The sequence below is a fragment of the Tympanuchus pallidicinctus genome, unplaced genomic scaffold (assembly GCF_026119805.1).
Source record: "Tympanuchus pallidicinctus isolate F22 unplaced genomic scaffold, pur_lepc_1.0 scaffold8, whole genome shotgun sequence".
In the NCBI taxonomy this organism is placed as follows: Eukaryota; Metazoa; Chordata; class Aves; order Galliformes; family Phasianidae; genus Tympanuchus; species Tympanuchus pallidicinctus.
Genome location: NW_026294802.1, coordinates 52,685,532 through 52,708,877, shown reverse-complemented (window position 1 = coordinate 52,708,877; position 23,346 = coordinate 52,685,532). Strand labels below are relative to the sequence as shown.

The window sequence follows — 23,346 nt, the reverse complement described above, 5'->3', positions numbered from 1 at the left end:
GATAGGGTAAACCAATCCCATCTCCCACGCGTGGTGCGAGAGTGTTGGGATCCCAGCTGAGCCCCATCCCGTTCCAGTACTACTGCTGCAAGAAGGATGAATCCGAGGAGGATGAGGAGGAGCCCGACTTCGCCGTGCACTCCCACATCCCTCCGCTCCACTGCAACCGCAACGTAGTGCTGACCAACGGGCCGTCCCTCTACAGCTCCTCACCCTTCAGCAAGAAGGCAACGCCGAGTCGCAGCGGCTGCCCGGGCTGCGGGCAGTATGAGCCTCCAACCTTCTTCCTGCAGGAGCCGCCTGAGGAGCTGCACAACGGGGGGGACCGGGTCAGCTTCCAGACCGTCAGCCAGGAGGAGCTCGACCTGCCGGTGAGCGTGGGTAACCTGCAGGCTCTCAACCCCAACCGGCTCTCAGCCATGCGTGAAGCCTTCTCCCGCAGTCGCAGCATCAGCACCGACGTGTGAGCCTGGCACTGCATGGAGGACTTCTTATAATCCACCACAGTGTTTTAAAATAAAATTTAAAGGCAAAAAAAAAAAAAAAAAGTGGAGTTGGGGGTGGGGGGAAGGGGGAAAGAAAGTTGAATGTATTGCTGCAGTGGCAGGGATGAGTTAAACCTCAGTATAATGGAGAGGGAAGTGAGGGGGGCTTGATGGCAGCTGGGATGTGAGGTTTTCTAGTGCTGCGTTGCATTTCTTTTTTTTCTTTTATAAAGAGGATTTTGATATTGTGCATCCTTTTATACAGAGAAAATGCCCATCACCCACCAGTGGCTGGTGGGCTGAGATGGGAGGCTGCAAGGCGTCTCGAGCTGCAAGGCTGCTGTGCTGTAGGGATATGCAGCACCTGGGGGCTGCTGGCCCTGGTGTGCAAACACACACAGCCACCACCGTCCCCTGGCAAAGCTGGGCTGCTGCTGCCCATCCTTCTGCCACTGCTTTGTGCTGCAGCCAAGCACATCCCATCCCTGTCCTGCACCCTCTTGCTCCTCTCAGTGCTGTCCTAATGGGGCAGGAGCAGTGGGTGCAGATGGAGATGGGTTATCAATCAAGTTACTTAGGGCGAGGAAGGAGGAATGATTCCAGATGGAGGAAGGCACCCGCAGCTGCCCTCTCCAAATAATGAGCCTCCCCTCTCCAAATGATGCCATATGCTACTTCTAATCTAAGGAGCTGAGTGCTGGCAGAGCGAGAGTGCACCCATGTATGTGCACACACGCCCCTGCATGCACATTTCTACTTTAATTTTGAAGATTACCATAAGATTTACTTCCCATTATTCTTATTTTTTTTCAAATAGAAGCAGTCACAGCAGATCCTACCCAGCCAGGGACGTGGCAGAACACTTCATGCCCTCCTTGCTGTCCCCTGTGTACAATTTATCTTGCACAAAACCCTCTCGCCCCAGGTTGGGCTTTATTCAGGTTAAAAGCTTCACCCTGCGCTGGAGCAGGGCTTGCTGCTGCAGAGGAGGGGTGGCTACAAATCGACCCTAACAGCCTCAGTGCTGTGCTTGGGGCCAGGCTTTGTTTTTAGAGATGCAATGAGAAGGAAGCGCTGCTGTTCCATAGCCCTCAGCATACACACGCTGTGTGCAGCCCATCTGGAGATGTTGCTTTCAGCTGTGAGGGCTTTTAATTCCCCCAGGAAACCTTGCAAAGCACAAAGTCAGCCTCTGCAATCCAGTACCTTTGATAGTTTGGGGTTTCTGTTGGGGAATTGGGGCTTGGGTTTGGCCCCGTTGAATGGCAGCACAACCACGGCTGTACAGTGCTCACATCAGTTTGTTTGAATGCATTCAGCCTTTGAGTTCTTTGCCTTTCTTGTGAACATTTTCTTGTCCCAGCTTTCCCCCATTTCCTGTTCTATTTTTGGGGGGGTTTTTCCTTCCGTTGTAGCTTGGAAACTAAGCAAGTGATTGACATTCTCTAACCTTCACCTGGCAAACGGTTGTACAGGACTTGGGGAATCATTGAAGAAGAAGAAAGCAAAAAAATAAAACTACTTTGACACAGGCTTTGCTGCTGACCTTTGTGTATCCACGTTGTGAAATACAGAGGGCAGTGGTTGCAAAAGTGCCACAGGGGTGCAGGCTTTCCTCATTGTGAGATGCTCAGTGTATGAGAGATACAAGCCTGGGGGGATGCTCAGTAAGCCCTACCCACAAGGATACAGAACCATAACCACCTTCACATCGCCTTTTTTCACTCATTCCCCATCAAACCTCTTTGCATTCAGGCTCCTTTAGAAGCTCGCAGTCCCTACGTCTCTACACATCACCCCAAATCCCACAACAATAGGGCAGGAAGGACCCAACTCAGGGACTTTTTCTTACATCCAGAGCTAGGAGCTGCTGCACTCCCTGAGGAATTGGCCCAGCACACAGCAACAACCCTCCACTACACACTAGAGAATAAAGCCAGATACCACCATAAATATGACAACTTTATTAAAATATACATGGGTACAAATTAATGATTATGTGGATAAAGTTCACTGTCTGTAAACAAATATATTAAAAAAGAGCACGTCTTTTTTGTGATATAAAGTGCAGTAATGTTTCCATATTATATACAATATGTCAGCATTTGAGGGGGGGGAGGTTGTAAGGACTGTGGCACTAACATTTGGTTACAAGATAAAATCCTCTGAAAAAGTATACACCTCCATATTACAAAAGAGGGCTTGGGCTTGAGTTCATTTAGCAAATGAAAATCTGCTTCCCACTGTGTTAAATGTAAGAAAGCATTGAGGAGAAAGCAGGGAGGAGGCACTCACCCCCTCTGCTAGGGAACACACCGGTACTTTCACTCCCATGGGTCCGTGCCCACCCCCTACTTGCATAGGCAAAAAGAAACCAAAGGACGAGACCTTGTGAAACCAGTGAATGTCTGCTGTTGGGGGAAATCAAATATACACGATCGTATGTACAGCTCTGATAACCAATGTACAGCAGCTCTGAAAGCAAGCCGTGCCAGCAGAGCGAGGAAAGGAACATCCATCCCCAATGCTCACGAGCAGGGCTGCGGCCCCAGCCCTGCACTACGAGTGGGGGGTGCGGCAGGAGCGGCAGCAGGCTTTGCTGTAGTACCAGTGGCTGCACAGGTTCACTTTGATGGCCAAAGCGCAGTTGGTTCCTGCCTGGTCCTGGCAGCTGTCGTCTGTAAGGGAGAGAAGAAGAAATGGTTATGGAAAGAATAAAACAACGCCAACAATGCAAGTTCATACGATTCCCTTTGGCACCACACACAGCCCGATGTGTGGCTGTGCAAAACATCACCCCATCTGCCACCACCATGTCCCTATTACCAGGCAGAGCATCCCCTGGAAAAGCCATGTGCTTTCTCCAGGAATATCATCATCCAGCCAAGCCAAGGTTCACATTCCATCACACATGGCCTCGCTCGGTCCCACTCTGCAGCTCAGGCTCTTCCCTATGGAACAGGTTTGCCCAGAGATCACCAGAGCCACAGAGGGATACTGGACTGAGCTGTCCCTAAGCAGAGGGGCTGCCATGGGAGCACAGAGCACACAACTCCTGCCCAAAAATCCTACTTGAGGTATTTGGGGCAGATGAGCTGCTGGAGAGAAGGAAGAGAGCAAAAACCACCATAACACACATCCAGCCCCCTCCAGAGCAGTATTTTGCTTTAAGTCTGTATACAAGTTATAATTTTTGCATTGTATCCATAGGAAGCACAGCTTGCTCTAGGGGGGGGGAATGAAACCATCAGAGGACCCCAAATTCCCACACCACATCCCTGACCCACAGGCAAGGCAGAACTGTCAGCAAAGGCACCCGCTGAGCCAGGAGCTGCCCCAGGCCTGCCTGCTGTCTTCCTGCTCTTCTCCCACCTCAGCCTTATTCTCAAATCCTATTAAAGAATTAGAACCGTGTGTTTGCTAAAGATCACAGGGGCTTTGAGCCAGCAGACGAGTCAGATAATGAGATAGTTACAAATCCCGCAGGACATTCAGAGACCAAAAATCATTAAAATAATGGCACAGACGAAAAACTTCTTAGACATGAGCTGGAATCACACAGAAGCACCACTTGAGCTCCCTGCAGCTCCCTTTTTTCTTAAGGTCAGAGCACGTTGCTTGTGAGCTCTCCCCTTTATTTAATGGTCATGTATAGAGACACACAGTGGTACAGCACACAGTGCCATTACTGGGGCATAGAGAGGGCAGATCCTGAGATGACCATCAAGATAGCAGTGGAAAATGAAAGCTAAAGGTGTGCTGCTGAGGAGGGGGCTCACCTGGGGGCTCGGTGGGGCAGGGCTGCAGGTCACAGGTCTGCTTGCCCACTGGCTTCACCAGGGGGTCGCAGCCACGGACGATGTCCTTCCCCTGGTAGCACTTGACATCCCGCATCCTCACACCGATGCCGCAGGTTTTAGTGCACTAGGGAACAGAGAGGGGGGAGGGAACAGAGAGTGGGGTGAGGTGAGAACCCCCCAGCACAGGGGGCTGTGCAAGAAAAAACAACAACAAAAAACACACTGGAGCAGCTGGGGGCATGGGTGAGCACTGCCCCTCGCTGAGCACTGTGTCCACACACCGCACTGCTGGCCTCTCTCTGCCTCACTGCTGCCAGCAGCAGCAGACGTCTGCAGCAGCCTGACTGCTATCCATGGATGTGCTCCCACCCCTGGGGCTGCACTCCTCCCTCTTCCTGCTGCTCTCTGCAAAGAGCCACGGCTGAGCTGCGTGGCTCTGACACTGCTTATTGCCACCGGGGGGCTGTGACCCTATAGCTTATAGGGTGGGGGCACTGGGTTTGGTGTCTGTGTAATGTGTCTAGGGGGCTTTGCAGAGCAGCTCCTGGGCTGTGCTCGCTGCCTGCTGCCCTTTGGCCGCCTCTTCATGTGGGGATTACTGCAGGGTTTCTTGGGCTAATTATAGGCTGCCACGACAGTTTTCAAGACTAAACAAAATGAGCTCCAGGCGGACAAAAGGGGCTGCATTGGGGAGCTCTTGTGGGGAGCTGGGATCAGCTCTGCAGCTCCTTGCAGAACAGGGGCATCCCATGTCAGCCCAGCCTGCCCCCAGCATCACTCTCCAGCTTCCAGAGCCCCAGCTCTGCTCCCCACCTACCTGCAGGGCAACATCCATGTGCTGCTGGAAAAAGGTGGTGAAAAAGGAGGAAAAAAAAGAAAAAGAGGGAAAGAAAAAGCCAAAGCTAACCCCAAACAGCTCTTATTCCTGATCTGTACAATGAAGCAAGTCCTGTCTGCATTTTGTCAGAGCTGCTATAGCAAAACAAAGGGGCCCCACTCTGTGCTCCCTTGCAAAGCTTCAGCCAGCTCCATGGGGTATTTTGCAGGTGTGCAGCCTTTGGTACAAGGCCACGTGCTCAAAGAAAGCATCTTCCCAGAGCAACCCCCTGTACCCCCACCTACCTCTGACCACGGGGTGGTGTACCACTTGAAGCACGGCCGCTCGAAGCATGTCGTCTCCTCCACAGGCTTCTTGGCCACGTCGCAGTCAGTGGGGTTGTGAGTCTTGATCTTGCCATTGACAATCTCCAGGCAGAGCACAATCCTCTTCTTCACACCCCGGCCGCACGTGGTGTTGCACTGCAGGGTTCCCCACCATAAGCATCCTCCATTGCCACCGCCACGCATCGCCCCGTCCCCAGTCCTTACCCGCTCCCAGTCCTGTGCCAACCAGTGTGACGGGCAGTTCTTGTCCCCGCAGGGGTGGATGGCCAGAGGTTTTGTCTCCAGGTTGCACTGCGACTCTGGCACCACGCGCCCATCGCTGGTTTTGCAGTACACGTGTCGGATCATCCTGCCCTGTCCGCAGCCACCACTGCACTGAAACCACAGTGGGCACAGCAGGCGGTCACAGTGCAGTCCCAGCTCCACAGATAGGGAGCAACATGCCTGCATTCTCCCCACCCACCTCATCCAGGGACGCTCGGGGTTGCAGTAAGAAAGCAAATGCCCGCTTTGTTTCCTCTCATTGGGAGCCAAAGCATCCCCATCGCAGCAAAACTTAGCACAGGCAGAAAGGAAAGTGCCACAAACAGGGAAACATGGGTCAGTTTCAAAGAGTCTGAGTGAGGGGCTCTGGATGTCCCCCCTTTGCCTCCCTACAACTTGGGGGGAGCAGCAGCCACTCCAGCCGAGATGTGCGGAGCTTCACAGCACCGCTGCTGCCATGGAAACTGCTTATTTTTAGCCATAGGATAAAAGCTGGGTAAAAATAGCTTGGGACAGAAAGGGTCTCTGTAGCAGAAGTATGCAGGAAGGGAAAATGGGGTGAAAAGGAAAAAAGGGTCATCTTCTGGGTTCTGAGCATCAGTATTGCCAAGCTCAAGAACCCCAGGCCCACCAAACCGCAGCGCTGCCACGCACCCAAAGCCACAACAAGACCCAGGTGCGTCAGCCATCCCTTCCCAGGCTCACCGGTCCCCAATCAGACACGGTCCACTGGCGGTCGCAGGGCGGCCCTGTGCAGTTCTTCTCAGCCAGGGGTCGGGCGCTGGCATCACACAGCTTCTCCTCCTCCGAGCAGCGGATGTCCCGCGTCACCACGCTGCGCTCACCGCACCGCGCAGAGCACTGTTGGGGACAGAGGGGACACACAGGATGGGTACGGGGTGATGGGAGCTGGGAGATGCTTCTGAGGGTTTTGCATTTTTCGCCTGGAACTCTCTACAGATGCGTGATGAAACCACAGAGCTGAGATTTTCTTTTTTTTTTTTATCCTGCGGATAAATTTGGCACCGTGCAGCCCAGTGACATTATTTAGAACCGGGGTTGAGTTACTGCAGTCCCCCATGCACACGTTTGCTCTGTGCATGCTGTAAAGCAGGGAAGAGTGTCAACAGCACTCAGACACACTGTGCTGATATGTTAATCCTCAGATCTCCAAAACGTGCTTTTTTGGGGGCTTACTTCCCAAGCCAACTTGGCACCCAGCTTCAGATGCGATCCAAATTAGATTAGTTCTGCTGCTGGCTCAGAGTGAGCGGCTCCAGGGTTGTCTCAAGCAATCTGTCCCTGACACATGCTGAAGGTGTAGAGGGGTTCTGGTAAAATAAGCAGCTCTGGTTCTCTCTGCCAGTCAAAATATTGCAAGAACACGCGTGCAGGGAGCCTTGCTCTACTGGATTGAGAAAGTCAAAACATCCTGCAACAGCAGAAAGGAGCAACCCTCCACCAGCAGCATGATGGAAACGGCTCACCCAGCCTGAAGAGGGAAGGAGATGGGGAGTGATGACCAAGAATGGCTTTGGAAGGCTCTGGGAGGAAAGGGTTTCATTCATTCTGCACGAGTTTCATTCTTCTTGTAGTGTGGTGCAATGGGAGGTGAGCAAAAGGTGCTGATGGCAACCCTGTTTCCATGTCAACCCCATTCCTACTTCCCTGTGCACCAAAGGGGCAATGCACACCAGTCTCAGGGGCATATGTTATTAACCGGTGTGCATTGGTCCAAAGACAACCATCACTACCAAGGTCCTAGGAGGTTCCACTCCAATGGCCGGGGGTCATTCCAAAGCCCCAGAGCTTACCTCTGACCACTCAGACATCTCCCATTGTGGCCCACAGGCCGGGTTCTTGCAGACTTTGCGCTCGTCGGGCCGGGTGATGTCAGCTGACTCACAGAGGTCGCTGTAGACAGAGCTGTCAAAGCCTGGAGAGATCATCTTCCAGCAGCGCACGATGCGGAACTGGTAGCCCTCACCGCAGGTACGGGAGCACTCACTCCAGCTGCTTGTCTCCCACCTGTGGGAGAGCCAGAGAAAGGATGCAGTCAGCAGGAAGCTGGAGGGGTGCAGGCAGCCCTCAGGGTGCTACAATCAGCCTCCAGGAGGGGCTCAGCGCAGCACACTTGGAAGGGCCTCCTTCATTTCCCCCCATCCTGCTGCAGGCACAGAGCAGCTCCTCTCACTGCTCAGGCTTCGTGGAATGGGACCAGCCCTACTGCTCATCTCCGTGCTAGGAAATAATTGGGTTACTGCAAATGAAGAGTGAAATCCCCATAGTGTGTCCAGGATAAGGGAGCAGCACCATCCCCCTTCCCTGTGCTCTTCTTGCCTGCACTGCCACCTGATCTGGTTTTCAGTCTTAATGTGCAGAGCACAGTGAGATCTTACACCCCAAAAGGTACATACGTCCCCTCTTCCCTCCCCAGCACAGCTAGCCACACTCTGCCATCAACCAAGCTGGAAAACAAGCACTCTGCATTTTCACAAGGCTATACCCAGCCCCTGGTATCACCCCAGTCTTGCTTTGCACTGTGGATGAAGTTATTGCAGAGCATGCACCAGCTGCTCTACTTCTCTCTTTGCACTGCTCGTGGTCTGACACTGTCACAGCCCTCCCCTTCAACAGACACCAACCACTGCTGCTCTCTACAACAAGCACACCTCTGCTGTACTGGGGTGTGCACGTCACACATTTCCACTCAAGACTGCAATCCAAATCATCCTTTTTTTGGACAAAATGCTGCATCAGAAAGGATTCCAGCATACATTCCATCCCTGCCAACATCTCACACTTCACCCTGAGCACAGGCAAACCTCAGTCATGTTTAGGATGCTGAAGAGGGCACAGGGATGGGTCCCATACCTTGGCTGGCACTCTCTCCCAGCACAGAACTCATGGACAGGCTCAGGGCGGGTCATGGCATCACAGTACGTATCGTCCACTTCGATCCCATCATAGCGAACGCACATAGCATACGTGGACATCACTCCTAGTTTCAAAGAGAATACACATACAAAAAAACTTCTATGTTTTCAGCTACATTTTCCAAAGCTTCCTCCTGAAGGAAAGCAGCAAGCCAGTCCTTCTGCCCACATGGAGGATGCTGACCAGCAAGAGGACCACATGGCCACCAGAGCCAACCTAAGCAAGGACCGAGGCTGGAAGTAGGTCCAGCCATCGTGCTCAGCACCAGTAACAACAAACAACCATTGTGTTCACATAGAAAATGCTCAGGGTCTGCTGGGTGCTTCCCACTTCCAGGCTGGTGGATGTAGGTGAGATGGAAACAGCCCCCAAGCCATCCCAACCACTTTCATGTCAGCTCCAGACTGGCACAAAGAGAGACTGACTGTAGCCTAGCCTGGGGGACAGAATGTTATCCTAGTCTTTCTGTGGCTTTCGGGAACCAACAGGCTGCTCTGGCTGCAGGTAACTGCAGATGCAGCTCCCAGAAACATGATTTGCACGAAACTGAAGACAGACATGTACAGCTCCTGACATTGCATGGCTCCTCTGCAATATGTAATTAGGAAAAGGGAACAAGAAAAGCAAATTTTAAGTGAAACCTTCCCCTGCTAGCTGAAAACTGGGCATCCCTGGGATTGCAGTCTCCTCTTCTCCCCTTCCTTCTAATGCCAGAAGCCCCACAATGTCAGGATTATTCCTGAGATGACACTGGTGAGCAGTGTGGCACTGTGGGACAGAGCAGGGTCCTTCTCTTCACCCGGGGGCCAAAGAGGAGGGAAAGCAGTGCTCTGGAGACAAAAAGGGGGAATTTAAGGAGCAGGGCCAGGTTGGGGCAGGCATGTCACTGTTCCAGGCTCAGTGTCACAGCTGACATCAGGCACGGCAGCAGCAGGAGTGGGAAACCAAATGAAAAAGCCAAATGCTGCTTTGTTTCCAGCCAGAGCAGAATCTTTCTAATTCTGCTCTGTCAGAAAGAAGCTAAGCTTTTCAAAACCTTCTGGGCACTCAAGAGGGGAAGGGAAAGCAGAATGGATTTCAATCTGTTGCAGCTGCTCAGGTTGAAGGAGCCGAAACTCAGCACGAGCACCAGGACCCTGCAGGGCTGGTAAATGCTATGTGGGACTGAAAGATGGAGAAATCCCCTGTGCATCACCAGGTCCTTCCCATCCCTACCAGACACAGCGCGACTCACACGGCTGGGGCTGTTCTCGTAACTACCTGTGGTGCATGTAGAGCTGCAGGGTTCATGGGAGGAAAGCTTCCACCTGTACATGTCAGCAGCACTCACACCTTGGCCCTTTCTTAACAACTTCAATCTGTTTCTAGCAACAAGCACAAAAAAGAATAAAATAAAATAGTGTTTACAAGGAGAGCCGTGATATGCCACGTCAGAGAGACACATCTGCGAGCAGGTTGGGTTTGGGAGGGGATTGGCTTTGTTTGTCGGTTGGGTTTGGTTGCTCTGATTTTTGGGGTTTGTTGGTTTGAATTGTTTCATTTCGTTTCACAACATACCTGTCCTGAGCCCCAAGTAGAATCCCCAGCCCGGTTAGAGGCAGAGCTTCCACTGTCTAGAAATAGAGAGAATGGGATAAAAATACCCACAAGTAGAAACAGTTCAGAATTTCACAAAAGTTTGCATTTTCTGCTCAAATACACCTGGCCCTCGGCGTACAGCGGCTAAAGGCGCAGCATCTCCTCCCGGCGCTGCTGGGCTCGGGCTGCTCCCAGCTCCTGCCTCGGGGTCTCAGCAGCCTGACGCTTTGCTTTGGGACACGAAGGCATGCCGCTCGCCTACCTGCTGCCTCGGCCACTCTCGCTGGGTTGTTTTGGTTTGGATGCGCGATTCGCATCGCTCACGTTCACGCTACGGTCAAACGCGTAACGCCATTGGGGGGGAAAGGAGAACAGATTCAGCCTGGTGTGTGAAAAAGCAGCGTCAAACCAAGAACAACGGCTTCTCAGTGCGTCGTACATCCCGGAATGTTGTAACACGTCAGGGATACGGCACCTTCCCAACAGAAGGCTTCGGTCCTCAGACCTTTGTCCAGACCCTGGAGGTGCCTACGCTGATTGGAACAGGGGACAAGGCTGTATCCTGACATCCAGCTGTCTCTGGCCTGGCAAGATACGCAGCTTTATGATTTCTAGGCAGCAGAAGCTCTGGGATTGCCTTATTTAGTTGTTCGTAAGTTCATGTCCAGCCTATCCAATCCACTCTGACACTGAGAATCCAAACGTTCCCTTCCAGACCCACCCTCCTTCCAGCCATCCTCCAGGAGGATTGCACACAGTTCTCCTTCCCCCTGGTCATTTTGCCTCTTATTTTGGCACAACAGTCATTTCCTGCATACAAAAGGGAACTGAAACAAACGTGGCTATTTTTGCCCCCCCCTCCTCCCCACAAAATAACCGGCTTGACTTGCTATACATAGAGCTTCATCTTGTCAAGCAGCTCTGCCATAGCCAGCCCTGACACAGCCACCAGAACAGCGTTCAGAAGAGCCATGCGAACAGACATCTGGGTTTTATGTTGCAGTTTGCCTGGAAAAGGGGCTGGGACCTCACACCACTGCTCTAAGGCACCAATGCCAGCATCACGTTGCCCTGAGATTAAAGCATCCCTGCCCAGCTTCACAAGGGGAAAATAAAATAAGCATCTCAGGGCAGAAAGTCCATCAGCACTGCCCCTTTCATGTGATCCTAAAGGGCTTCTACATGTAATGAGGTCATAGGGATAAGTTCTTTCTGGATAAGCCAGACATTTGGTCACAGGTCAGTGCTCAGCTCTCATCATTTCCAGAAAGACAAAACATGTTTTTGCTCTCTAAATGCCAACGGCAGCACATCATCCTATAAACAACATGGCTGGGTTTTTCCTATTTATTAAAAGCATTGTGACTTTACTTCTGCTTTTCATGCAAGACTAGCACCAGGCCATTAGTGCCAGGTGTAGGTCAGCCCTTGCTGCTGCTTTCTAGTGAAACTCTTTTATGGGGCAGCAGAAACAAACACCCCTTTTGGCAGCAGCTGGGGCTCTGGCTGCCTGTCCTCCCATAGCCAGCCTGTAGCAGGAGGAGAAATCCTAATAAATGCAGCTGAAGAGGAGATAACTCCTGGAGGATGGCTCCTGGAGCACAACAAGCCCCTGGTGGAGGAACAGGTCTGGCCCCTGTGCTACTCCTTGCACACCTTGCTCCAGCACCCTGCCCCATGGCTGGTGGGATGGAGAGCAAGACCCCCCACTCTACTTTCACATTTTGTTTCCAACACACGCTTCACAGGGCAGCACAAGTTGCTAAGGGTCTTTCTGGATGGCTGGAGGGTGAGGCCTTGTGAAATAAAGCACTTTTTTTTTTTTTTTTTTTTGGATGATGCTCCCAAATTCAGAAATCTAACAGCTTTTTCAGCTGTTATCATTTAGATCTGAAAAATTCGTTTCATTCCAGAGAGCAGTGGGAAGAGGTAACACTGCAGAGCAGAGCCAAGGGAGGAATGGGAAGAAAAAGCACAATGCTTGGTACTTCCACTGAATGGCCTTAAATCCCTGAGCTGTGCCTCTGCACCTTTGATAGAGATGGTTGAGGATAATGGGGAGAAAGTTGTTGGTTTGCTTTGTTTAGCACAGGTATGGGCACTCAAGGCACTGACAGCCTATTGGGGGCCATCCTGCAACAGCCACGTTGCTGAGTCTCAAAGCACGCACAGTTCCTCCTGGGGAGGCTGGAAAGCATCAGCCACATTTAACAGCTCCTGGAACAGAGGCGTAGGTTACAGGGTGCTGCTCAAAGCCACCCAGGGAGGGTGCAGGGAGCAGGGCAGGCTCCTGCTGGCCCCGGAGAGCAGCACTGCAGGGAGCTGAGGCGCTGCCCTTGCTTGTCAGAGTGCTAACAAAGTGCTTGCTTTGGCAGCAGAGGCAGGGTTTCCAAGCCAAGCCACAAGAAGAGATGATAGACAAGCCCGTGGCAATGTGTAAGTGTTCTTATCATTAAGAAGTCTGTTGATATGTTTGGCTGCATGGACATTTTCTTTAGCATAAGCTAACATAAGTTCTAGATAAATACAGCTAACTATAACCAGAGAGCATTTGTGCAGTGCTTTTCATCTCCTGAAGTTCAGCATCCCAACCCATGTTTTAGCAGTGGGAATTGGGCAACAGAGCTGAAGTAGCACAGAAAGGAGCTGTGCGCTCAACCAAGACAGGAGGGACCCAAACCCATGGCTGTGCCTGTGAGACCTGGATAGCCCCCAGGGCCTTGTTTCAGCCCAAACTCTCTAGTGAATGCTCTCATCTGTGGCTTCATGCAAGGAGTGCTAATTGCTGCTCTGCCTTGTGCTGGGAACATGCTGCTGAGAGCCCTGGGGCACCTCAAGGTGTCCTCATGTCCATGCTGAGGAAATACTGTCCTTAGACTTTCACACAGCCTTGTCCAAATGAATTATGCTGCTAGAGACAGATCACACTTCTTTAAGCTTCCCCATTGCACTTTTGTAATGCTACCACTCAAAGCCAGACAAAGGAATCCTGAAGTGCCAGTTCTATTATCAACCACTTTAAGCTGCCAACTGAGTGCTTTTGATGTTCTTATCAGAGCAGTGATTAATTGCACTGTTTCTTCCTCCATTAAGGCAACAAACCCAGGCTATTTCTGTAGGCCCTGCACAAAAGCTCTTGTTCTGCTGTGCCTCTCCAGCAGCAGAGAAGCAGCAGGATCAGCCCAGGGGAGGAGGACCATGGGTGGCAGTCAATGGGCTGCATAGAAAGGGCCCAGGTTCAACTTCTGCTGCATCAAAATTAGGAGGAAGGTGCCCAGGGAAATCAGAGACATCAAGACAAAAGTTTTGTTTGCTTTTATATACTCTGATGATGTACTACAACAGAGCAGTGGGCAAGCTGACAGCCATCACTGTGGCCTCACCAACAGCCCCACTGAGGAGAGCAAATTTTCCTCTTGCTCAGAGGTTCTCTCAGCTTTCTATTCAAACCCTTGGCCCTTCCTTTCAAGTCAGTCCCTAATGGGAAGCTTTTGTGACATCCTACTCCCACTTACCTTCTGGCTTCCGAAGAAGATACAAATTATGCATTGCATATAGTGCTATTACAAGTCGAGAACAACAATAAATAGGATTGACTACAAAGATACGTCTCCTACCTTGCTTTGTGGGTTCTGTTCCCTTGAGAGCTGGTCATGGTGACAGTGGCATTTGAAAACGGTGTCTCTGCAGATGAATTGATGGCTTTGCCATTGCTGAGCTCCATGTACGTGCCATTGATGGTATAGGTCACAATGCCATCAGTGTCCTCGTAGTCAACGTAGAGGCTGTCAATGTGGGACCCCACAGAGTTGATTGGGTCTCCCTGGGCAAAGATGCTGTTCATGGTCATGTTGAGTACCAACTCCTTTGAGTCAGAGGCCTTGTCCAGCAGTTTGTCTGTGATGGCATTCTCCGAAAGGAATTCCCTGGAGGTAAACCTGGGGTCAAAGTCTCTGTCGTCATGGTCTGTCTGGTAAGTAGACCTGGTTACGTTTGAATCTAGATTGGAGCCAACAGGGGAAACAACAGTGACGACCACAAAATGCATTTGGGCAGGGAGGTGAAAGCAGCCCCTAGCAGCAGGGATACCAGAGCCTGAGCAGCCATGTCAGGGGCAAGTGGAAGAAGTAGGGGCCTTGGGGTAGGAACCCTTGGAGTTGTGCCCACTTGGAAAGAGTCCACAGCTCCCTATGGGCTTCATCTTGCAGTTGTGTGGCCCAAGGAGGAGAGCCCAGCACACAGAAGCAGGGTCCCAAGCAACAGCAGAAGTAAGAATGGTGGCCAATAGTCCCAAGCCCACAAGCCATGCAGGGGAGGCCCCCAGGGCAGCTTAGTAATGGGATGCCCAAGGGACTTGGGAGGAGAGGAGCTTGTTGGCACTGTGGAAAAGTGAGAAAGGAGGTTGTGATGGGGAGATTGGCACACCTACAGCTCCCTCCCTTCAGCATTAGGCAAAGCATCATAGGGCATCAGTGGGAGAGCTTACCCACGGCATCCCCCACCCACCAGAAACCAGAACCTGAAGGGCAAAGAGGATTTATGAGCAGAGATGTTTTAAAGAACTTTCCAAAGTTTCCAAACAAACCAGTAGGATCACTAGAGTTAGAAACACAGCGTTTCTCCACAAGAGCTCTGAAAGCAGAACAGTGAGGCCCAAGTCTCCTCCTTACCTTTGGGTTGTTTGCCCTTCAGTTTTGGCTCACAGTCAATTGTTTCTGCTCTTTCATAGACCTCATTGGTTTCCTGACCTTTGCTCAAGTTTAAATCTTCCTCCGTGTCCTGTCTTCCAAACACCTGGTTCTCCAAGTCTATCCTTTCCCTGGAGATTTTCCCAAAATAGGTTGCGTTGTGTTGGATAAAACCCAATGGCACATCTCCATCAAACTCCCTGCTTTCTTCGCTATCTGACTCAGAAAAGGTGTAGTAGATGGGCTGGAGATTTGAGTGTGGTTTCCTCAAGAGAGTATATTCAAACGTGATGGATGGATTTTTGCCATTTTGATTCCAGACCTAGCAAACGTGACATTATTAACGGATGCAGTGAATATATGGCATGCAAAGTTTGTGATTCATCTTGGACTTGACAGTTGGTGAGTATCTACCTCACTGTTTCCAATCTGCTTTCCATCACATTGCCAGCTTCACACAATTGAAGCCCAACAGAGTTTTCCAAGGGTTAGTATGAAACATGCAAATTCACAAGCAGCTCCCATCCAGCAGCTGAGCAACTGCTGAGGCTTGGGAGAGCTGTCTTCATGTGCACAAACCTCCTTTTTGAGGCATACAGGGAAGTGAGGAGCAGGTGATTAGGTAACCACCCCATCCCCTACAGGCAAGCCCAGGGACACAAGGAAGATGGCAGCAGAGGGGGGAGGAGGGTGGGCACTAGTTGGTTGCCCAGAAGCAAATGTCTGGTTTTAGATGGTTTGCCCCTTCTTCCACCCAACACAGCTTCTCCCCCACCATCCCAGTCTCACATACTTGAAAAGACAAAGCTCACCATGATGTTCAATCCTTGGTTTGTTGGTCCTTGTGCAACAATATACTCTATGCCAGTCTCATAGACGTCCATGGGCCGGCGGTACTTGAACACCGTGCCTGCAATGTTGAAATTCTTTGGGCTGTCAACTTTGTAATTCCCGTTGAAGAAATAGTACCCAGCTTCATCAGCCACAGCTTAAGACAAGAAAAACAAAACAAAATCAGTTCCAAAGGCGAGATGTAACATTGCCATTTGTCTGATCAGACTATAAAGTTATCGGAGTGTCACAGTAATGAGACGTGTTTTCTCCTACACTTTAATGCATTTGTCAGATGTTGTGTTCCCTACATGGATCCTGCAGGTAAACACCCAGAACCCTGGGCTGTGTTTTCATCTACACTGCAAAGCCCCCAGGCACGTCAGCTAACAGCACCAGCACAGCATAAACACAAAACAAGAACAGCTCTGCAGACAACAAGCAGACTGCCAGAGGCTACAGGTGAAGATGCCTCTCCAGGAGCCACCAGATCTCACCCAACTCTGTCCCAAGACTCATCCAGAGCTATCCAGAACCTGTCCTTCATAAAGCCTTTTTGCTCAAACCTTCTTGTGCATGGCCACGAGCCTCTGAGGCAACACCAGAACACAACAGCAAACACGTGCCTCCTTTGGGCAAGCCCAGGTTCTCAAACAACCCTACAGAACAGCTCTGCCTTCTCCAACTCTGAGATCAGCCTATGAGCCATCCCCATGGTGCTGCTGTCAGGTGGCCAAGCTAGGAGGGCATCACAGGAGAGGTGAGATCACTTGATTGTCATCTAGCACCAGCCTATTCAAACTGCACTGCAGCAGCAATGATAGCAACCAACAATTCTGCATTAAAGCAATCAGAATGCAGAAATACACAGCCCAGGTGCTCAGGCTGAAGTGAGGAGAAATGCACGGCTGTGATTTACACCAATGGATCTGGCTCGAGTCTGCAGTAAAGCTACATTCATACAGACACTGAAAAAAAATATTAGCCAGCACACATGCATTCTAGGGAAGTACCAAGAGGTTATACACACCCAGAACATCTGCAGATTTTTTCCGTTCCACTATCTGGATATCCCTTGCTCCAGCAGGAATGTGTGTTACCAGGGAATAGCCTATGGGAAACTACAGATTAATGAAAGGAGAACTTTGTAACGAGTCATCTGAACACAGTGCTCAGCAGACAACACTGTGATTCGTGAGCAAGTGGGACAAATCCTGCTAGCAGCACTGCAGCTCACTCTGTCCCAAAACGATCCCCAGAGAGCACTACTCATGCCTGCATTAGGTCACTGTATTTGGGACCAGTAGGTTCTGTTGCTTTACACTAATTTTGGAAATCCTGGCCTTTCAAAACATCCTCACTTCCTGTTATTACAGTGCATTTATTGCTAGCTTTAGCGGGTCATGGGTAAGCAAACAAACCTCTTGCATAACTATGCTGCTCCATTCAGAGAGCTCAGATTCCTCAGAAGGGTCATGGAAAGGGACTGTTTTTGCAGAAGGGTTTCCCTGCCCAGATCTGCAAGTGCATCAGCATAGAGGACACATGGGAAAAGGTGATGGAGGACACTCAGTGGGAGCTTGGAGCAGTTTACTGAAGAAATAAACGCAGCTAAAAAACACAAATAAAGCAAAGGGACCCTTGGAGCCTTACCCAGATGAGCGTTTCCTTTCCTGTAACTCCCCGTCACATGAGTGCAGCTGCTCCCATCTCCTTGGCAAACTCCACATTTATCCAAGGTGTGGGTGGAAAAGAGAATGCCATCGCAGCCAATTGGCTAGAAAAGGCACAGAGTACTGCGGGTCAGGCAAATATTGCACCCCTTGTACCACTCTGAATGCTACTAACAATATTTTTGCTATAATGTTTAACAACCTCACATTTTCCAGACACGCAAACCCCTCGGAAATCAGTGTATTTGCAGGATGTTCCATCCCGAGCCTGAACCATTAATTGTCTCTGACCATCCACAGTGGTGCAATGGAGGTCACAGGGCTTGCTAGAAATGTGAACATAGTCATCTAAGGGGAAAGGATATAGAGACACATTCAAAACAGCAGAAACACAATAACTTTCATCCTACCAATGTCAATGAATCTCTGCCAAGCTAAACAACAGCAACACAAATTGCACAGCAGCCAGCGCTGCAGGAGCCACAACCTCTTGTGCCTGCAGGTTGGACAGGAGATTGAGCTCCTGGCAGCCTACTGCTGCAAGCCTTTGCACAGCTCCAGTGCTGGAAAGAGATGCACCTGCTGCTGGCAAAGGTACCACAGCCACTGTGCTGTGCAAGGGCATGCAGCCACATTATACATACATTACACATATGCACATTCATATATCAATATTTAATACATACATTAGTTGTTATAAATTGACATACAAGACTATTCAAAACCACATCAGCTTATAACTCAAGATCTCTCCCACTGACATTCTCCCAGGTTGGGCTCAGTTTGCCCCTTGCTTTCTGCAGATGCTTTATAATACCCACAGGAAGCAAGAGACAAATCCACGCATGCAGCAGAGCCCTGTGCCAAGCGTTGCACTCCACAAGGAGGGAGCATTGATATACCCACTGGCCCAAGGCAGCATCAATGGCAAAACATTATCCTGCCAATCCCCCAGGAGACACGTGAGCGCCTGCTAAAAAACAAAACAGTTCACTGTCACTATTCTGGTGAATCATCATCTTGAAGGGTGAATACGTTCACAGAAATTGTCCCCCTCCTATGGCAAGGTGACAAGGCTGAGCAGAGCTAACCACGTCCCAGCACACAGCCCTGCCATGGGGATGCAGGCAGGGGCTGGTGTCACTCGGAAGGAGGCAACAAGGAACACCATGAAGCATAACTGTTGGTTGGTAACTGGAGACACCCAAGCAAGAAAATTCTGCTAAATCCTCTATTTTCAGACACCTAAGTTCCCAAGGGGAATCCCAGTATCCCCTGGAATTGGCTGGGATTTTCTTAAAGCTTGGTTTCAGTGGGAGTTAGGTGCCTAAAAATACGCTTACAGTACATACATATCCCAGCCTGATTCCTCAATTATCCCTGCCGTTCTGTGTCACTCACCCTACATGACCGAACTGATTCCATCTCAGTGACATTTGGCAGAGCCCACACATTGTGTGGGAGTGAGCAAATGTCACAGGAATGCACTGCAGCCAGCAGCAGCCCCAGCTCACCACATGCTGAACGAGGTGGATGCTCCCTGCCAGCACAGAGCATCGCCCCACGTCCTCATCCTCCAGCCTGCCTTCCTTGGGAGCTGTGACCAAAACAAGCTGGAGGATACTGACACAAATATGTTTAGCTATTTTATTTTTTAGGTAACCCTGCAAGCTGGAAAACCCTCCTTTGAACCTGGGAGGCAGCCGATTGTGTCCCTGAAAAAAATCACTTTAAAACAGCAGAGGAGGGGCCTTCCTGCACTCCATAGCATCACAACTATCAAAATATTTTGGCTAAGCATTATGAAACACACAAAGAATGTCTTGTTACCAGGGTATAAAGGTTTCCATTGATACGTTCTTCCATTATACACATGGGAGTTAAAGGATGAACACTGCTCCTCTCGAAAGCTCCTTCCGTTTGCAGGGCACTCCTAGAATGGGATGCATTAACATCCTGATGAAAATCAAATGTGGGAGAGGCTCCTGGCACACAGCACCCCCTGCAAAGAGCACTTCTTCCATCACCGGCCCCATCCAGAGCCACATCCTCCTCCTCCCACTGTGGGAACAGCCAGGGAAACCCCAAGGCAGATGGCACAAGGGCGCCACTGGGTTTTATGGCCCCCAACAGCAGGGATAGCAGCCAGAAAAGGGAACTCCAGCTGCTAGAGGGGCAATGTGGGGACTGCTACAGGATGAGCAACACCTCCACTCCAAGGGACTCAGGAATGCCATCACGTGAAGCAAGCGTGACTTCCCAGTTTTTCCACCAAACGTCACTTGCAAGAAAAAAGGATATCCTTACTTGTACTTTGCAGAGCTGGTATCTTTTGGATGTTCCAGTGCAAGTTTTATTAGCCAGCCCACTCACTGACTTTCGTCTGAATAAAGAAATAATGGTTAAAAGGGATCAGAAATACTTTTCTCTGAAGGAGCCGTTGTTCCCTGCTTCTTCAAGACCTGTGTCCATGTAACAAAGCCACACCTGAAGGAGAAACCTTGGGGCCAGCACAGTGCATCTCAGCTCCCAGGTAACAGTGACAGGGCAAGAGGGGATGGCCCCACACAGTGCCAGGGGAGGTTCAGTGTGGATATCAGGAAAAACTGCTTCTCAGAAAGAGCAGTGATGCAATGGCATAGCTGCCCAAGGAGGGGTGGACTCACCATCCCTGAAGGTGCTCCAGAACTGTGGAGATGAGGCACTGAGGGACACAGCCAGTGGGCATGGGGGATCTTAGTGGTCCTTCCCAATCTCAATGAGAATTCTTTCCCTAATGGGGAGGATGCAGCCCCTCACAACACCACGCTCTACCCACACTCACCTTCTGCTCACATAGGGTTTGCCAGCTGACCCCTCTCTACTTGCTACTCACTGAGCAATGACCTGGACCAGACCCACTCCCAGTGTGCACACTGGGGTCTTTCCACCCTCATACCTCTGCCGCAGGCAGTGCCTCTCCTGGGACTTCACACCTCCACCACAGCTCCTCGTGCACGCTGTCCACTTGGTCCACTCACCCCACCAGTATGCAGTGACATCTGCACCCTCCTCCAGGCTGTTGGAGGTCTGAGGCAGGTCCTGCAAGCACCAGGGGGGTTGGGAGAGAAGCAGCATTCAGCACTCATTGCAGAGCCCATGCAGCCCCTGCTGTGACATCCCAGGGCATTTTTTTCCCATCTGAGGTCAAGTCTGGGATTCCCATTCTTGCAAGAAATTCTGCTTTCTCAATTGTGTTTTCATTACAAATTGGAATGAAACTGCAATATTTGGGATTCCTCAGGAAAGGAAACGTTCATTGTTTAGCCCAGTTGGCAAAACCAAGCTCCCATACAACCCACAAGTTCTGGCTCTTGCTCCACCACAAACCCAGAGAGTTGATGAGCCGGCGGCAGCTGAGAGCTGAAGCAAAGGCCTGCAGAGCCACCCCACAGAGGCCCAGCACACCCACAGCAGGGTGCATGAGTCCAGGTTTGGACAGGTCAAAGACCACCAGATTTGTCACTTCAGGAGGATCCCACATCTCCCCCACTGTTGCAATCCACACCTTGCGGACAATGAGCTGCTCCAGAAGCAGCATCACCACCACCCCACGGGTACCACAGAGGCTCCCATCCCTTCCCCAACCCCAGGACATTCACCAGAGACCCCCCCCCAATAAGGTGACACTTACCTGAGCTATCACAAAGGCCATGTTGCCCACGACGAGAAGGGCCAGGGCAGCCCTCAGCCAGGACCATACACTGACAGAGACCCTGCTCCACCTCCACCTGAGCATCTTCATCCTACGGAGCAACCACGCTGTGCTGAGCAAGACCCCATGCAGCCATATGGGAGGACCCCCACCACCAGTGACTGCAAGGGCTTGATCCAGAGGTGGTACCTGATTAAAGGAAACACCAACATGGCACAGGTTCCCATCCCCATCTCTGCTGCTATCTGCCAACCCACACTTCTGCACTGGTTCCCAGTGGCTGCACCAGATGTCACCAGTGGGCCTGGCTTTTAGAAGACTTGTATACTTCAATCTCACCAAGTATTCGATACAATTAACAGTGATTATTTTTCCTTTTCATTTATTCTACTCTAATTCCCAGCAATTTCTTGAAGCCTGCTCTTATAGAGAAGAAACCACATGCAACTGAAGTGCAGGAACACAGCATCCCAACTGTCAGCCTTCCACCCCTTTCTCCATTTGCCTCACAAAAGAGAATAACCCAGAATGGCATTTTCTTAATTAAAACCCAGCTTAAAGCCACAACGTATTTCACAGTGAGAGCCAGAAACAGGCAGGCTTCAGGAAGTCATGCTTCCAAGCAATCACAGCAGCTCACATCTGCAAGAAAAAGCAGTGTAGAGAGGAACTTATGCTAACATCCCTTGAAGGATAGGGCAACTAGGCACTGCCTCTGGGAAACGGGGAGGTGAGAGAGAGGCTGCAGAGCAGCAGCACAGAGGTTTCTCTGCTCCTTCTGCTTCCTGCAACGGCTCTCGTGCAGCTGTGGAAGCACAGACGTGCTGGCAGTGCCTGCACAGCTGTGGGATCTGCCTCGCACAGATCCCCATCGGGGCTCCCGGTTCCCAGCTCAGCTCCACTCTCGCCCCACGCATTGCTCCAGGGCACAGACGCGTTCCAAATCGCGGATCCATTGATTAATCGAAGCGCAGAGCTCTTGGCCGGGGATGCCGGGGACAGGTGGCTGAGCCTTGCCTTACACTTGGTTTTCATTAAGACTTCCAGACACTTCTGATTCCAAGCCAATAAAAGAGCTTGCTCAGAGTTTATCCTAGATCCAGCGAAAGAGCTTCACGCTTAAATAAAAGAAGGGGAAAATAAAGGAAAGGGGGAGGGGGGGGCAGGGAAGACACCAGCAAGCACTTCGGAACCGGGAGAGGAGGAAAACATACAGACCTGCATACAGACCCGCCCGCCACGGGGGGATACGGTCGGAGGAGCGCCGTCCGCACGGGGACAGCGGGGACCCCTCGGGCCGAGCGGTGCAGCGGAGGCGGTATCGATATCGGTACCGGGCGGCGCGGAGCAGCGGAGCAGCAGCAGCAGCCGCCGCTCCTCCCGACTTCAAAGCTCTGCCGGGCGCCGGGCTCGCAGCGAGGAGAAGCCGCAGTGGCTCCCCCCAGCCCGAGCCGACAGCTCTTATAGCTAGGGGGGAAGCGGGGCGGGGGGAAGCGGGCGGAATTCACACCTCTCGGCCCGGGATGCCCCCACCCCGGTTAACCCCTCGCCTCCCCCGGCGCCGGCCCGCGGCCGCCAGCCGGTTTCCTGGTTTCCTGCGGGGAGGCCGGGCGGGGAGAGAGGGGGGGGAAGCGGCACGCATGCGTCCCCACCTCGTTTTTTTTTTCACCCCCCCCCCCCCCCCACAGGCAGGGTTGTGGATGGGCTTCTCGGCTGGAACGGGGCTTTCTCTTGCAAAAAGAGAATAAAATTGCCCTAAGCTGCGTTTTCCGTGCGGTTTGTTGGAAATCAGCGTCGTTCGCTCTGCTTGTGCCACGCCAAAGAAAGGCGGTGGGAATAAGGTGGGCTCGATGCACTGCGGGGACCAAGGCTCCCCCCAACCTCCCACCCCATCCCCGGCTCGGTGACAGCCGTGCACGTGGCAGAGAGAAGCCAGAGGAGCACAGCAGCACGTGGGTACGGGATGTATGGAACCACGACACACGGTTCCCTGGGCTCGGTGTAGCCGATGACACAGCTGACAGTGACATGTGGCTGTGTGCACGTTCCCTGCGCGCACAGTGGGGACATCTCATTGTGGAACCCACCTGAAGGATCTCCTGCTCCCAACTCCAAGGGGTGCTTCATCACCAAGTGCCATCCACGTGTCACCCAGCAGCCGCGCGGTGCAGAATCCCCAGGGGCAGCCACACCTCTTGTCCTTGTAAATTTGGACCCGGGGATGGCAGTGAG

At 51.5% G+C, this 23,346-nt stretch overlaps 2 protein-coding genes across 13 annotated transcripts in view; one reads left to right on the top strand and one right to left on the bottom strand.

Annotated features, from left to right (window-relative positions):
• Positions 1-1,796, top strand: part of FAM163B (family with sequence similarity 163 member B) — a 29,519-nt gene extending 27,723 nt beyond the window's left edge. For all 3 annotated transcript variants that reach the window (XM_052668287.1, XM_052668284.1, XM_052668286.1), the window contains exon 3: positions 78-1,796. In XM_052668287.1, the coding sequence (XP_052524247.1) occupies positions 78-467 (390 nt within the window). In that variant the 3' untranslated portion in view covers positions 468-1,796. The remainder of the gene's footprint in view (positions 1-77) is intronic.
• Positions 1,797-2,426: 630 nt separating this feature from the next.
• ADAMTSL2 (ADAMTS like 2) lies at positions 2,427-22,705 on the bottom strand. Of its 10 annotated transcripts, XM_052668274.1 has the most exons (20): positions 22,333-22,703; positions 21,304-22,232; positions 21,094-21,205; positions 20,359-20,501; positions 19,728-19,803; positions 19,251-19,353; positions 17,623-17,768; positions 17,401-17,524; positions 16,778-16,858; positions 15,729-15,904; positions 14,899-15,238; positions 13,846-14,227; positions 9,911-10,014; positions 8,588-8,714; positions 7,528-7,741; positions 6,419-6,574; positions 5,654-5,824; positions 5,408-5,584; positions 4,265-4,409; positions 2,427-3,163 (listed from the first exon to the last, which is right to left on the bottom strand). In XM_052668274.1, the coding sequence occupies exons 2-20, from the start codon at positions 21,345-21,347 to the stop codon at positions 3,045-3,047; spliced, it is 2,940 nt and encodes a 979-aa protein (XP_052524234.1). In that variant the 5' UTR covers positions 21,348-22,232; positions 22,333-22,703; the 3' UTR covers positions 2,427-3,044. The 10 variants fall into 10 exon arrangements, 9 of the variants coding, with proteins under 9 accessions (XP_052524234.1, XP_052524233.1, XP_052524235.1 ...); XM_052668273.1 differs by lacking the exon at positions 21,304-22,232 and having other exon boundaries at positions 21,094-21,303; positions 22,333-22,704; XM_052668275.1 differs by lacking the exon at positions 21,304-22,232 and having other exon boundaries at positions 14,977-15,238; positions 21,094-21,303.
• Positions 22,706-23,346: the final 641 nt, after the last annotated feature.

Bases quoted from the DNA above. Each gene is read 5' to 3' on its own strand.
- ADAMTSL2 (XM_052668273.1), bottom strand. The intron at 10,015-13,845 runs GTAGGAGACGTA...GCTTGTTGCTAG, and splicing joins AACAGAACCCACAAAGCAAG to AAACAGATTGAAGTTGTTAA. The intron at 8,715-9,910 runs GTAGTTACGAGA...CTTTGAAACTAG, and splicing joins CAGCTCTACATGCACCACAG to GAGTGATGTCCACGTATGCT.